General features: G+C 38.6%; 1 protein-coding gene across 3 annotated transcripts in view; it reads right to left on the bottom strand.

The window, feature by feature from the left end:
* The window catches only part of SMPX (small muscle protein X-linked), a 93,336-nt gene that overhangs the window by 60,482 nt on the left and 17,938 nt on the right, over positions 1–14,916 (bottom strand). For all 3 annotated transcript variants that reach the window (XM_020989902.2, XM_020989901.2, XM_020989903.2), the window contains exon 3: positions 4,617–4,703. In XM_020989902.2, coding sequence (XP_020845561.1) covers positions 4,617–4,703 — 87 coding nt within the window. The remainder of the gene's footprint in view (positions 1–4,616; positions 4,704–14,916) is intronic.

Here is a 14,916-nt window from a genome sequence, read left to right as displayed (position 1 = left end):
ACTATTCTTTATATGTTACTTCTAAAGGAAAATGTGTTCTGAAACCACTTTGGAATTTGGAATATTGGAAATATCTCTCCCTTCCACCCTACCCCACCTTATCACAGCTGTGGCAGCTGGCCAGCCATGAGAATTGTGAACTAACAAAGAGGGTGGAATGTAGCCCCACAGGGCACATTCTACCTCCCTCTCCAAAGTCACTATAACCATTGGTCTCCCAGCCAAAAAGGATTACAGTGGCTGGAAAAATACTTTATACCCTTCAGAGCTTTAGGGATATTCCTGTCCATAACACAGCATGGTGCAATCTTTCATTATAAAGCATTCACAGAATCACACACATTTAGAACTGGCAAGGACTTTAAAATCCAATATGATTCAATAAATTTATAAGTCCTACTATGTGAAGAGTGCTTAGGCTCATTCTAGAAAAAACATATCACATTTAGATCAGGTGTTAAAATTTATAAAGCACATTCCTCACAACCCTGTGAAGTAGGTAAGGCAAATATTATTAGCCCCACTTTATAGATAAGGAAACTGAGGCATTGAACTATTAGGTGACTTGCCCATCCACATATAAAGGATAAGGTTTTGAGTGGGAATTCAAGTCTAAGTCTCCTGATTCCAAGTCCAATGTTCTTTCCAAGAAACTTGCTGCCTCTCCCCCAAAGTTATTTCTTCCACTTTACATGGGAGGAAACTGAAGTCCAGAGATGTGAAGCCACAACACAGGTCTGCATACTGGTTTTTGCAACTGAGAAATGTTTTTGTATGGACATTAAATGAACTTTCCACCTTTAGGATGTACCAAAACTATCACAGAAAGATAATAAGGGTAAAATTACAATCACTAATGGCAAAATACTTCCCTAAACATCTAATGAAGACAGTTGTTTTAGGGAAGATATTAATTGTTCCATCAAGAACCAAGTGACCTGGAACAGCTAGGTGGTGTAGTGGATAGAGTACTGACTCTGGAATCAGGAGGACCTGAGTTCAAATTTGGCCTCAGACACAAAACACTCATTAGCTTTGTGACTCTGGGCAAGTCACTTAACCCCAATTGTCTCATAAAAAAAAAAGAACCAAGTGACAGAATTTTTGTGGAAATGTGGCAGAGCAAAACAAAGTCTGATTTACAATCATTTCAGTAAATTTAGTGAGAGCAACCAGGTCACAATCACTTGACAAAATTAATTGAAAACAATTGCTTATCATCATAAAGGCAAAATAATCAGTTAATGAACTAAATGTCTCATAGTGTTAGAAGGAACTGTCTAATCCAAGGGTTCTTAACCATTTTGTGTATCATGTATGCCTTTGGCAAACTGGTGAGGACCATGGATCCTTTCTCAGAATGTTTTAAATAAACAATAAATATTTTAAATAACTAATAATGTTTTGAATTACAATTAAATTAATTAATTAAATTTAATTAATTATTATTTAAAAAGATAATGTTTTAAATAAATGAAATACATAGGATTATAAAGGAAACTAATTATATTGAAATACAATTATTGAAATATCTTTAAAAGAAGTATATTTGCCCTAGGTTAAGAACTTTTAATCTAATACAACCCTATAATTTTACAAATGAAGACACTGAATCTCTAGGAGAGTAAATGACTTGTCTAAGGTGATACAAGGAGTATCACAGGTAGGACTTGACCCCAGGTTCTCTGACTTTAGGGCAAACGCTGCTTTGTTCCTATGATGTAATACAGAATCACAACAGCACACAGAGGGAGATACTTCTATTCTATGTAATGTAGGCTTCTGAAGAAACTTCCAGATAATGTTCATACCTCCACCATCTCATGCAACCCTGTCTCCTTTCTAGGAATCTGAGAGATTATGGGTCATAGACAAAGCCATATTAGTTAATGGATAACCTCAAGTGGATTAAGAATTGATGGATTCTGTGTCTTTCTCTGTTAGTGACTCTGTGTGGTAGTGAAAGGATAATAATACCACTTCCTTTCCATCAAATGGAAAAGATCACTTTCACTATGTACCTAAGCATGGTATTGGGAGAGTTTGCTTTGAAATCTTTTAGAAGAAAAGTACATTATAAATGTAAACGATGCCTGGTGCCCCATCATTGTCCCCTGTGGGTGCTCAACAGAAAGGACCTAAATTGAATAGTCTATCTTTGGTTTTCATTGTTATAATTAATCTTATTTGTGCTTTGTGAGTATGATCTGATCTCTGGATGGGTATTGCGTAAAATAAAAATGAATTGTAAACTCAAAGAAAGCAGATCTATTAGCATTTTATTGCATGCTTTCTCACAATGTGGCTCTATAAAGGGAGGAAGGAAAGTAGAGTGAGTGGGGAACATATTTGTAGTGTCAGTGTGCTATTTCTAGTGTCTGAAATTCCTTCATGTAGGACCCTAGAGTTGTCAGGCCAACAAAAGCCAAATAAGTGACCCCTTAAAGAAGGCTACTTCCACAACTACTGAAAGGGATTCTGGAGTGATATCACCCTATAGGTCATTAAAATGCCTATACAACTGCTCATAAGTAAATGAGCAGGGAAAGATTTTCAGCCATGGTCCAAGTGTTCCCAAGTTGGGCAATGCCCTGGTGTGGTATAATCCTACCTGTTACTCCTGGAATTTAGCCAAGAGATTGAATTAAAGCATACCAAGAAAACCAAGTCTGTCACACCCCAATGAGCTATCTTATAACTGATGTCCCAGTATTTATTCTTTTCATTATAATCTTTACCTCAGGCTAGTTTCTTTTTATTCTTACAAGTAACTAGCTTTTTTTTCCTTTGCAATCAGTCTTTCATCTTCACAGTTAAATTAGAAGGTGAACCAGCCTGTTCCCATGAAAACTGTCCTAGTTCATCTTGTACACAATGACAGTGATGACTGTTCTACGGAGGGATTTAACAGCAACCAAAATTTGCCATTGAAATTTAACCTTCCTCTCTTCTGCCAGGCCAAAGGGATCCCTAAAAGGAAGGAAACTATTCCACATGCCCCTGAAAACTATTTTGTCTTGACTCTCCAGTGGCCTAGTGAAAGACTTTGAGTTTCATATCTCCCCAGGCAACTAGGGTGATCACACATGTGAGTAATGAGGAGGCTTCAGTACCCTAGTCTCATGACCTGAGGTCAGAAGCACCATAGTAATGACTGTCAATGCAGTAGATCAGAGAAACAAAAATATTGACAAAAGCAGATTAGGCTGAGATATTCCATACTAATTCTTTCATGGGCACCCTTCTCTCTTCCCCCTTTTCCAGCCACTCTTTATGTTTTGCCTTCCCCTATTAGAATGTAAACTCTTTAAGAATGTAAATTTTTATTTTTATATTCCCAGCACCTGACACAGTACATAGTGCGTAGTAAGTATTTATAAGTAAGCCATTAATAAATCCATCCATCCATCCATCCATCCATCTATCTATCCATCTATCTATCTGCACCAGTTCAAATGTCTAGTTAGCATTGGGAACCCTGGGCCTGGACATGGAAGAAATGGAGAGGATTGGGCCTCTGGCCATGGAAATAAAATCCTCCAACTGCTTCTTCTAAATTGCTTATTTCTCTTTGGCACTAGAACTTAAAGCCACTTCAAGAATGTTCATAGGGAAAAGATTGGACACAGAGAATAAAGTTTTATTAGAAACCACAGATTTGGTATTTGGTATTCAACATCAAACCACTTGGTCCAGGAATTAAAACAACCTTTAAAAAAAAGTTTTAATACCTATCTGCTCTGCCCTATGGGCCCATTAGATTCCATTTCCTTTGCTTTATTGCAGCAAATGCTTCTAAAAATTTTAAATTATTATTTCTTTAAAAACAAACTCTCCCAATTTTATCGGGGATGTTACACAGAGGGAAAGAAGTAAACATTTAAAAGGAAACAAAGAACCTTCATCTTGGCTTCATTATTAGCCTCTATACTCTGACCTCCATTTTAGCTGAGCAATTTCTTGGTAAAGAAGAGGAAGTGGGGGGAAAGGCACAGGGAGGATTATCTGGGAGAGTTCATCGCAAAAGTGTCACTGTTGTTGTTGTTGTTGTTGTTTTGGAAAGGAAATGTTTTACCTAATACACTTAAATTTTTTTTATTTCTTTAATGCTCCCACACAATTTTGTTTGCTTACTACATGCCCCACTAGGGTTAACCTAAAAAGCTGCCCTAAGTCCATCCCACTCAGATAGATACAAACTTCCAAGATGGAGCAAATGCAGCAAATTGATTGAATATAATTATAAAAACCAAAATGAACCTCCAAGCTCTCTGCTCACATTCCCCCCATGAACCAGCCCACAAATCAAACAACAAATATTTAAGGAATCTTTTTGTCATACATAGCATTGAACTAGGCATTGAGATACAATTGCACAGGAAAACAGGCTCAAAACTAATTAAGCCGGATACTAGAAAAAAAGCCATTCCACTGAATAGATTGAGGAGACGGATGGAGGAGCTGTCTCCAGACTAGATTGTTTTCTCATTCTGTCCCAGGCCCAGAATGAACTGGGACTCCATAGCCAAGCTCCCGGCCTCTGCTGCCCTCTAGTGGCAAGAGATGGAGCTCACAAAACAGCGTCTCAGCCCACGCTTTTCTTCACTTTGCTTTACCTCATCTGTTTCAGGAGAAAATTCTTTTCTTTTGGGAGGCTGTCCTGCTCCTGGCCGAAAGGCTCCCATTGGGATGTTGATATTCGCCTGTGAGAGAAAAACATTGAGAGATTGGCCACAGGAAAATAATGAGCCTGCCGTGAATTCCCTGAGAGACATCTTGCTGCTCAGCTGACTCCTAGAGAGGGGAAGGGGCTGGGGAGAATGAATTTGCAAAGGAAGGATGACACCTTCTTGTGTTTGTTGTAACAGAACTACCAGCATGTCAGGCCAAAGCTATTTATAGCCAGCCTCATTACTACTCAGTGGTTCTACCCTTCAGGATTGTGGAGTACGAACTGAAGACAATAATGGTTGTCATTTTTGGAGATACCTAGCTCTTTTCTGTTCTGCTCTTTTCTGTCCATGATGGGAATGCATATTCCCTAAACACAGAGAGGCGACCACCCTCTGTAGCCTGAGTCAAATCTCTTCCATCCCTACACATTCGCCCAAGGCTTTTATCGGCAGTGTAAGGCAGATTTAGCGAGGCTAGACAGTCTCTTTCCATAGCCTCATTCCATAAAAGTTCACAGACATTACCAGCATATAAACGAGTCTTCACTCTCCATTATGTAGTCATTTGGGGTAGTGACTGAGAAGGGCAGCAGACTGGGGAATCAAGGCTCCCATACACCATCCAGATGATTTAATATAGTAATTATACAAATCAACAACATGCCAGGATTACGGTATTAAACTTAAGCACCCTAAATTTTAAAACTCCTTAGCAAGAATGTTAAGACACTATGCATTTTATAGAGCCACTCATGAATGAATGAATGATAAAGCATTTATTAAAGGCTGAGGATGTGCCAAGCACTGTACTAAGCCCTTGGAATACAAAAAGGGACAAGTGAGATAGGCCTTGTACTCAAGAAGCACATACTCTAATAGGCAGAGATGGCAAAGATAAGGGAATTCAGCTTCGTGGCATATAGAAAGACCCAAAAGGGCTGAGTTCAGTGTGGAGTGGAAGACAAAACAGAGGGACTGAAAAGTCCATCAACAAGTCTTATGACAGTGTGTAAGGGTCTAGAAGTTACAGTGGCAGAGCAAATAATAAGACCCCAAAGGATCTTAGGACGCATTGCAGGGCAGATGGTAAGACCTGGTGGTCATCCATTTGAAACCTAATAGTTTGGATTTGAAGGAAATATTTCATTTGGGCTTCACAATAGCCCTTTTTTAAGTGATACTACACCCCCATTTTACAGATGGAGAAAATGAATTTCAGAGAGGTTAAGTTATTTATTTGCTAATGGGCACCCAGCTAATGTCAGAGAAAATAGTTGAACTCAATGCTTCTAACCTCTCTGTGCCTCAATTTCCTCATCTGTGAAGTGAGATACTTAGACTTGATGGCCTTGAAGGACTCTTTTAGCTCCAAATCTATGATTCTATGACTCCATGTACAATATTCTATGCACTACTCCATTTTCTATTTCTCAAGTAAATGAAATATTTGAAAAGCAAAGTAAAAAAAATCTTTATATATCATAGATCATGGGAGTTTTCAATGTAAATGGTCATTAGTTTTCTTGGCTTATGAGTTCTCTTTTATGATATGTATAAAGATTGTTTCCTGAGCAAAGAGAGTAAAGAAAATTTCCAAACTCTTATGGTAAGTATTAGATGATTGTATTAGAATATACAGTTTAATTTCACAGAGTGTATACCTGTTACCACCATCCCCCAAGAAAAGTGAATAAAAGCTTTTGGGAGGGAAAAAGAACTTTTGGATAGAATTTTTAAGGTTCAAACTCATTAGATGAGAAGTTAAAAGACATACATTTGAAAGATCAATGAAGGGAGGGGTTTAAAAGACCCAGAATGTTACTTCTTGGAATCATCTGCTAAAGATACTTTTTGAAACAAGTGTTTGAGAGTTTTACCTCTTTTCTCAAATTATGAATGAACTGATAGATCAATATTCTACCACTTCAATGTTTTTTAAAATTTGTTTGTTTGTTTTTGCAAGGCAGTTGGGGTTAAGTGACTTGCCCAGGGTCACACAGCTAGTAAGTATCAAATATCTGAGGCTGGATTTGAAGTTAGGTCCTCCTGACTCCAGAGCCAGTGTTCTATCCACTGTGCCGCCTAGCTGCCCCCACTTCAATGTTTTTGACAATACAAAGTACACCCTCCAATAGTGCAAATTGTAACCCATCAGTCCTATGTGGTTTTTATCCATGTCTTCTTATAACCCCTCCATAGAAGATCAATCAATTTACAAAACCCAAGGTGATTCCCAGTGTCTTGAAGAACATCCTAGACTGAGTCGAAATAGAAAAGAGATCCTTTTAATAGACAATGTTCTCCAGATGCTTCCATCAGTACGATACAGATTGCTTGCATCAAGTCCAGGAACATTAGAGGGCTGCCTATGACTACTGAAAAGATATCAGGCAGATAAACTAAGAGGCTGAGGAATAGATATAATAGCTAGTGTTTACATAGCACTCTAAGATTTGCAAAGCACTTTACAAATATTCTCATTTTATCCCCACAACAACCTTGGGAGATTGTTAATATTATCCCCAATTTAAAGACAAGGAAACTGAGGCAGGCAGAGGTGTGGGTCATATAGCCCAGGATCACACAGCTAGTAAGTGTCTGAAGCCAGATTTGAACTCATCTTCCTCGCTTGAGGCACATAGCCGCTTTGATTCCTACTGCCCATGTTTAGGCATGTAGTTCAAGGGGCTGTCCACTGGCAGTGCATTAGCACATAAATCTTGGTTATAGACATTCAAGATGGATAATGAGGTGGGGGCTACATTGGATAAGAAGAGTAGGACATACCGCATTTGGGAAATTGTGCACCACTTTAAATAGTTCCAAACTTCTCATTATGGCCAATTCTGTTCTTTTTAACAGGAATGTTTTTGTGGTGATTCTGTATAGATGTGAAACATGGACCAATATGATCTCAGAATAATCAAAATCCTAAGTAACCTTTAGGGCAATGGAAAGATGAGTAGTAGATGTAAGTAGGTGATAGCTGATCATTAATGATGACTTGTATGTGATAAAAGCCATAAAAAACATCATGAGTGATTGGAAAAGAAGGTGGGTCAGTTCTTAAGGAAAAGGAAGGAATAACATGTAAATAAGACAAGTATTTCATTGCTACACATGAAATATCAAAAGACCTGGAGGAATACCACTAGCACGTTGGAGAGACTGTCTCTACAAAGTATTTCTGGGGGGGGGAAATGTTGCTGTTGTTCAGTTGTATCTGACTCTTCATGACCACATTTGGGGTTTTCTTGGCAAAGAGACTAGAGTGGTTTGCCATTTCCTTCTCCAGTTCACTGTATAAATAAGGAATTGAAGCAAAGTTAAGTGACTTGCCCAGGGTCACACAGCTACTAAGTGTCTGAGGCCAGATTTCAACTCAGGAAGATAAATCTTCTTGACTTCAAGCCACTTCAAGCACTCTATCTGCTGTGCCACCTAGCTGCCCCTTCTAAATATGGACAAGAATTTCAAAGAATGAGAAGACACAAATGGATTGGTATCTGCACCAGTGGAAAGAGTGACCACATGAAAGAGATTATAAATATCAAAAGATCAGAAGGTGAAAAAAATCTGAAGAGGCAGCATTTAGTAGTGGAAAAATATACTAGAGCCAGGATACCTGGGATGTAATCCTGGATTTGCTGTAGAACATTAAGGAAGAAATTTAACCTCTCTGGGCCTTATTTTACTCAAGAGTTGGAATAAATTATCAATTAAGCCCCATTCAACTCTAAAATTCTATGACCTATGTTCTTCAGTAATGCAAAATTAAACATAAATACTAAATACATCAGAAAAAAGTAAAAGTTGTACTTGTCATATAAACAGAATTAAGACACATATGACCAAAGTTAACTAAGTCATGCTTTCAGGAAAGGCTATTATGTGCAAAAATATGCATTTTGGTATACTTCTGCAAGAATTGCTGTTTTATGACACTCAAGTACATTTTAGTAACACTCAGCTTATGAAGTTTTACCTGGTAGAGGCCCTTAGAGACTTGCCTTACTGAACAGATAAGAATGGTTTGTGGGTTTCATAGCAATTATTTGTATTTGTAGGTTCTTGAAAACATTTGATTTCCTTAAGAATACAAAATTCATTGTTGTGAACACTATAAATAATGGCAGGAAATGCTTGACATCTACAACTCTAATTTTATAAACACAGGTAAGAGTACCTAAAAGAAGAAACTGCTGGGTGTTACTGTAATTTTTAAAATATATATTCACCATCCTGAGGGCAATGTTTATTTCTACTCACAAAAAAAAAATGCAACAACCTGCTGTAGTTTTTAATCTAGATTACATAAGTAACTGAGAACTTGATGTTTACCAACACTGAACAAAAATGCCTTCAAGTTTTATGGCCCCTAAAAGAGAAGGAGGCAGCATTGCAAAGAATGGTGGGTGTGTAATACAAGGACCTGGGTTCCAATTCCTGCTGTCATTGACCTTGGGCAAATCATTTAATATCTATGGGCTTTAGCTTCCTCTGCTATAAAATGGGAGTCAGAGTGGGGGGAGGGCAGTCAGACAAAATGACCTCTAAGGTCCCTTCTACCTCTAAATATGTGATCATAGTACTTACAAATTCCCACAGTTATGTTATGGAAAACTATGTGTGTGTGTGTGTGTGTGTGTGTGTGTGTGTATACACACATATACACATATACATGCATATATATACACATATACACATATATATGTATATATATACATATGTATGTGTATATATACATATATATGTGTGTGTATGTATATGTGTGTGTGTGTGTGTGTGTGTATGTGTGTATATAAATATATCGTGGATGGCTCTTACCTCAATGATTGGGAAGGATGCTAAGCTGTTTCCACAGAATACAGCTCCTTTGTAAGAGGAATACCTACCAAGTACATCAGCAAATATTTGGTAATAGAGCACAGAAGTCTTCAAACCAAAAGAGAAGATACTGAGAATCAATCCTTAGGAATTTCAGGTGCATTTATCACATATGAATCACTCTTGGAAAGAAGGAAGGTAAACAAGCATTTATTAGGTACCTACTATGTGCCAATCACTAAGTGCTTTACAAACACTATCTCATTTGATCCTTACAACAACCCTGGCATAAGTGCTAATATTATCCCCATTTTACAGTTGAGGAAACTGAGGCAGACAGCGATTAGGAAAGTTGTCCAGGGTCCTGTACCTAGTAAGTTTCTGAGTCTGGATTTGAACTTAGGTCTTCCTTACTCCAGAACCAGAATTCTATTCATGGTGGCACCTAGACTGGATTCAAATGGGTAGAGAAGAAGTTCCAAATGGGAACTAAACTGGAAAAATGTTATTTGCTCAGAGATTAACTAACTGAAGTGAGGTCATCCCCACCACAACACATTTATTAATTCCTGATATGTGCATGACTTCCAAAGAGATAAGTGAGTTAACAAGTTGACATTTTTTTCATAACTAATAAAATCTAAAGAAGTATATTTCCTGTATACTTAGAGTGTGGAATAGTGATCAGGAGAACCCCTAATCAATTTTGTGGGTACCCCAATCCACTTGATGAAATTATAGAACTTAGACAGACTGAGAAGCATGAGTCTTGCTGGGAGGTCACAGTGAGCTCCTCTGATTGGTCCCTAGTGACTAAGGGTGCATCAAAGATTGCTAACTGAGAGTCTGGGTCTATTCAGTCAAAGGGCCATACTTGAGGACCTAGAGGGCTACATGTGGCCTTGAAGCCCCAGGTTCCTTACCCCTGGGTGGGGGTAGATTTGTTAAAGGAACGTCTCTGAACCACAGTCTGTAAGAGCTAGGAGAAATGGTTCAATCTTTCTCTCTTCTTAAACTTTTTTTTCCCTTATCACAAAATTTCTATCCCTTAGCCTTTCAGCAGTGGGATGGGGAGAGAATCTCTCTTCCCTCCTCATCCTCCTCCTCCTCACCACCACCAACTGAAGGAACGGTGGTGCCTTATAACAGATGCACATTCAATAGGAGGCACTAACTTCCCCAAAGTTGTCTTTGATGGGAGTTTCTAGAACATTCAATTCCCAGGTGCTCTTCCTGTCTTTCATTTCCTTTTCTGAGTCTAGGTCAGCAAAGAGCGACCAAGATAAATGGCACTTATTCTAGCCTTGACAGTTATCTCATGGGGTAAGAATTCCTAAGTTTAGTGCCCAGGTGTCAGTTGACCAGAGGGAGAAAACTTTCCATAACCATACAATTCTCAGAAGAGAGAAGGACCATTGCCAGGATTGCTCTGTATCAGAGAGCTAAAGAAAATAATGCAGGCTGGTCAGGAGATCTATACCTTGCCAGCCCTCCATGATAATTGCTATGGGTTTCATAGACAGCACAGGTCTGAGGGAAATGGGAAATATCTATTTAGAAGTTACACAAAAAGTCTTTACCTTTCCAGGGGTGGGGGGAAACAGAAAAAAAAAAGTGAGTGTTTTATGTTTCTTATGTCGCTCTTTATCCCTGAGTCCTTTTCATCTTGTGTCTTCTGTGGTGGATTTTTTGTTTTAAGCTTTCCTACACCTGATACACTGACTACCTTTGTGGAAAGGTACCCTATTGAGAAGCCCCTCCCACTTCTCAGCTTCCTTTTGCATGCTGTCTTTCCCCAATAGATTATAAAGTCAAAAGCTGGTTTTTTTTCACATTTCTATCCCCAGCATGTAGCACAGCACCTGGCACATAGTAGGCACTTAATAAATATTTATTGACTGACTAATTTACCCTATTCATGATCAATGCCTAATCTTTGTTTTAGAAATTTCCCCATTTCGATTCAGGCTAGGGATATAGCCAGAGAAACAGACACACTTTTTGGTGTTAGTACCCCCCCAGGATAGGCCAGGGTCCCTGTGAGCCCAGAACCTCCCGCAGGTCCTGAGCTACAGGGTACAGATAAATAAAAGGGGCTACCAGTGTGTCATATTCAATGAAACAGTGTGGACCCATTTCCATATAATTTCATGTGACCAAATTAGCATGCCCTGAGACTGACTTGGGGTTAGAGGGGGAGGCAGTATCCCCACATGTAAATTGGCTGCTCACGCTTTCATCACATGTGAGGGAAATGGAGATAGTGGAAATATGAACCTTGAATTGGGAATAAGAAGATCTGTGTGAGAGTTCCATCTCTGCCAGTAACTTACCTCACCTCTCTTGGTCTCAGTTTTCTTATCTGTATAACTAGGGAAATATATACATATAGTATACACATATATGTGTATATATATCGTATACACATATATGTGTATGTATATATGTATATTTGTATATATACATTGCCATATAATTATATGTATATATATTAGATGACTTTGAAGACCCCTCCCATGTCCAAACTTTTTATACAGACCTATATTTTGAGAAGGGTCTTCAACATAAGTGCATAAAACTGCGTGGGCCAAAGGCAGAAAATTAGTAAAGACCAGTCTGAAAAATTTTGAGATAGTTATGTGAATAGTTTATTTTTCAGGGAGCTTAACACTTAAAGAAACTGTGTCAGAATATTTTTAACACAGATGCTGTCTAGAGAATTCTGAGTGATTACAGGCACTGAATTAAAAATTTCAGAATTCACTATTTAGATAATACGATATACAGTAAAGTAGTTATAAGCCATAAGTTTTCAGATAACTAGACCTTACTATCCCCTCAAGCTATTATCTCATATCCCTGCTAACTTTCTCAACCAAATTCCTAGAAAAGAATTCACTGGCTATTCACTTCCTTATTCCACTCCACTCCACTTTTACTCATTTTTCAGCCCCTTGTAATCTGGCTTTGGGGCTCATAATTCAACCGAAATAGCTCTCAGAAGTTGTCAGTTGATCTCGTAATTGCCACATCATGTGTGCTTTTTTTGGGTCTCATCCTTCTCGACCTATCTAAGGCAACTAGGTGACTCAGTGGATTAGCACGCTGGGCCTGGAAGCAGGAAGGCCTGAGGTCAAAGGTAGTTTCAGATACTAGATGCGTGACTCCATTTCCTCAAGTGTAAACAATGAGAATAATATTAGAACCTACCACTCAGGGTTCTTGTGAGAATGATCTGAGATAATATTCGTAAAGTCCCTAGCACAGTGCCTAGCACACAGTAAGTGCTTAATAAATCCTTGTCTCCTTCCTTTCTATCTGCTAAATTTGATACTTTCAGCCATCTACTCCTGGTGGATACTCTCTAGGTCAGGAGTGGGGAACCTGTGGCCTCGAGGTCCTGCTCCAGGTTTTCATGATACTACTCTCTCCTGGTTCTCCTACTTGTCTGGTTTCTGCTTCTCTGTCTCCTTTGCTAGTTCATCATCCAAATCACACTCCCCAGTTGCAGGTGCTCCTAAAGGTTCCATCCTAAGTTCCCTGGTTTCTTTATATACTCTCAGCTGGTGATCCCATCAGCTATTATAGGTTTAGTTATCATCTCCATGCTAAGGAGATACACACACACACACACACACACACACACGTATGTGGCCACATATATACATATGTGGCCATATAGACATACACACCACAATGTGTGTATTTGTGTATATGTGTGTGTATGTATGTATACTTACACACATACATACACACACACACACGCACACACGCACTAGTCCCACTCTCTCCCCTGAGCTTCAGTCCAACATCATCACTTACCTATTAAATATCCATTTCAAACTAGATGTGCTGAAGACATCTCCAATTTAACATGTCCAAAACTAAACATTCTTTTTCCTCCAAACACATCCCATTTCCAAACTTCTCTATTTCTGTCAAAGGCACCACCATTCTTCCAGACTCTTGGGTTTGTAACCTTGATATTTTCTTCAATTTTTATCTCTCTCATCCCACATATTCAATAAGTTGCCAAATCTTGCTGTTTCTACCTCTACAATATTTCTCAAATCTGACCCCTTCCTCTGTCTCCTTAGTTCAGGTCCTTACTACCTCTTGAGTAGGTTATTGCAATGGCCTCTTAATTGGTGTGGGCAGCTAGGTGGCACAGTGGATAGAGTATTGGGCTTGGAATCAGGAAGACTCATCTTCCTGAGTTCAAATCCAGCCTCAGACACTTATTAGCTGTATGACACTGGGCAAGTCACTTAACCCTGTTGGTTTCAGCTTCCTCATCTGTAAAATGAGCTGGAGAAGGAAATGGCAAGCCACTCCTGTAACTTTACCAATAAAACCCCAAAAGGTGTAACAAAGAGTCAGACACAACTGAAAAACAACTGAACTCAACCTAATTGGTCTCTCTCCACTCCAGCCTGCCAGAGTGATTTTCCTTATATATAATTCTGTCACTTCCTTACTTCTCTGATGAGTTATTAAAGCCCTTCAGAACTTGGCTTCAAACTTTCTTTTCAGTCTCATTGTATAACACTCTCCTTCCCACATTTTGCAACCCAGCCAAAGTGTTCTCTCTGTGCATCACACATAATATTCTATTTCCCATCTTCAGGCATTTGTACTGGCTTTTCCCCTGGAATCCACATCCTTCTCACTGCCATCTTATTGAATCCCTATCTTTCTTCAAGACCCAGATCAAGCACCACCTTCACCCTGAAGTCTCTCTGATACTCCCTTTCACCACCAATAGTTGGTGCCCTCCTTCCCAAAATATCTTGTATTTAACTTCTTTGTATATATTTGCATTTATTTTCTTTAATTTATACTATGTGTGTGTGTGTGTGTGTGTATATATATATATATATATATATATATTTGTATGGGTATATAAATGTGTGTGCATATATCCATTAACTTGCTGTATAACCACACACACAAGCAAATAAAAATTCTCTTGGTGACTTCATTTTCCCACCTGTAAATTGGACACAAGGTATTTTACCTCTTTCAAAGGGGTGTACAGAATAATGAGCTAATTTTCTAAACAAAACAAGATACCCCAAAACAAAAAAAAATCAACTGAGGTCACTGCATATTAATAGTTATAAAACTGGCCTCTGTAGTCATGTAGACTCATTATTATAATAGCAGTTCTGAACAAACACAAAGGAAATCAGCCTCTTATATTTTTTTTCTTAATGCAATTGAACAAATCCTCATTATCCTCCCCTTTTCCTTTTCCTTTTCTTTTTCCTTTTCCTTTTCCTTTTCCTTTTCATTTTCCTTTGCCTTTTCTGTAGTTACATCTGCCAGACATTTCCAAAGACCCTCTGCCTCAGCTGGCATAGCTCATCACTTTTCCAAGCGAAGCATTGCTAGTTACATCCTAGAAGTCGGGGAC

Source organism: Phascolarctos cinereus, unplaced genomic scaffold (genome assembly GCF_003287225.1).
Source record: "Phascolarctos cinereus isolate Bilbo 61053 unplaced genomic scaffold, phaCin_HiC Scaffold_726;HRSCAF=1367, whole genome shotgun sequence".
Classification (NCBI taxonomy): domain Eukaryota; kingdom Metazoa; phylum Chordata; class Mammalia; order Diprotodontia; family Phascolarctidae; genus Phascolarctos; species Phascolarctos cinereus.
The sequence above is the reverse complement of the archived record's forward strand: the minus strand, read 5'-3'. Positions and strand labels throughout refer to the sequence as shown.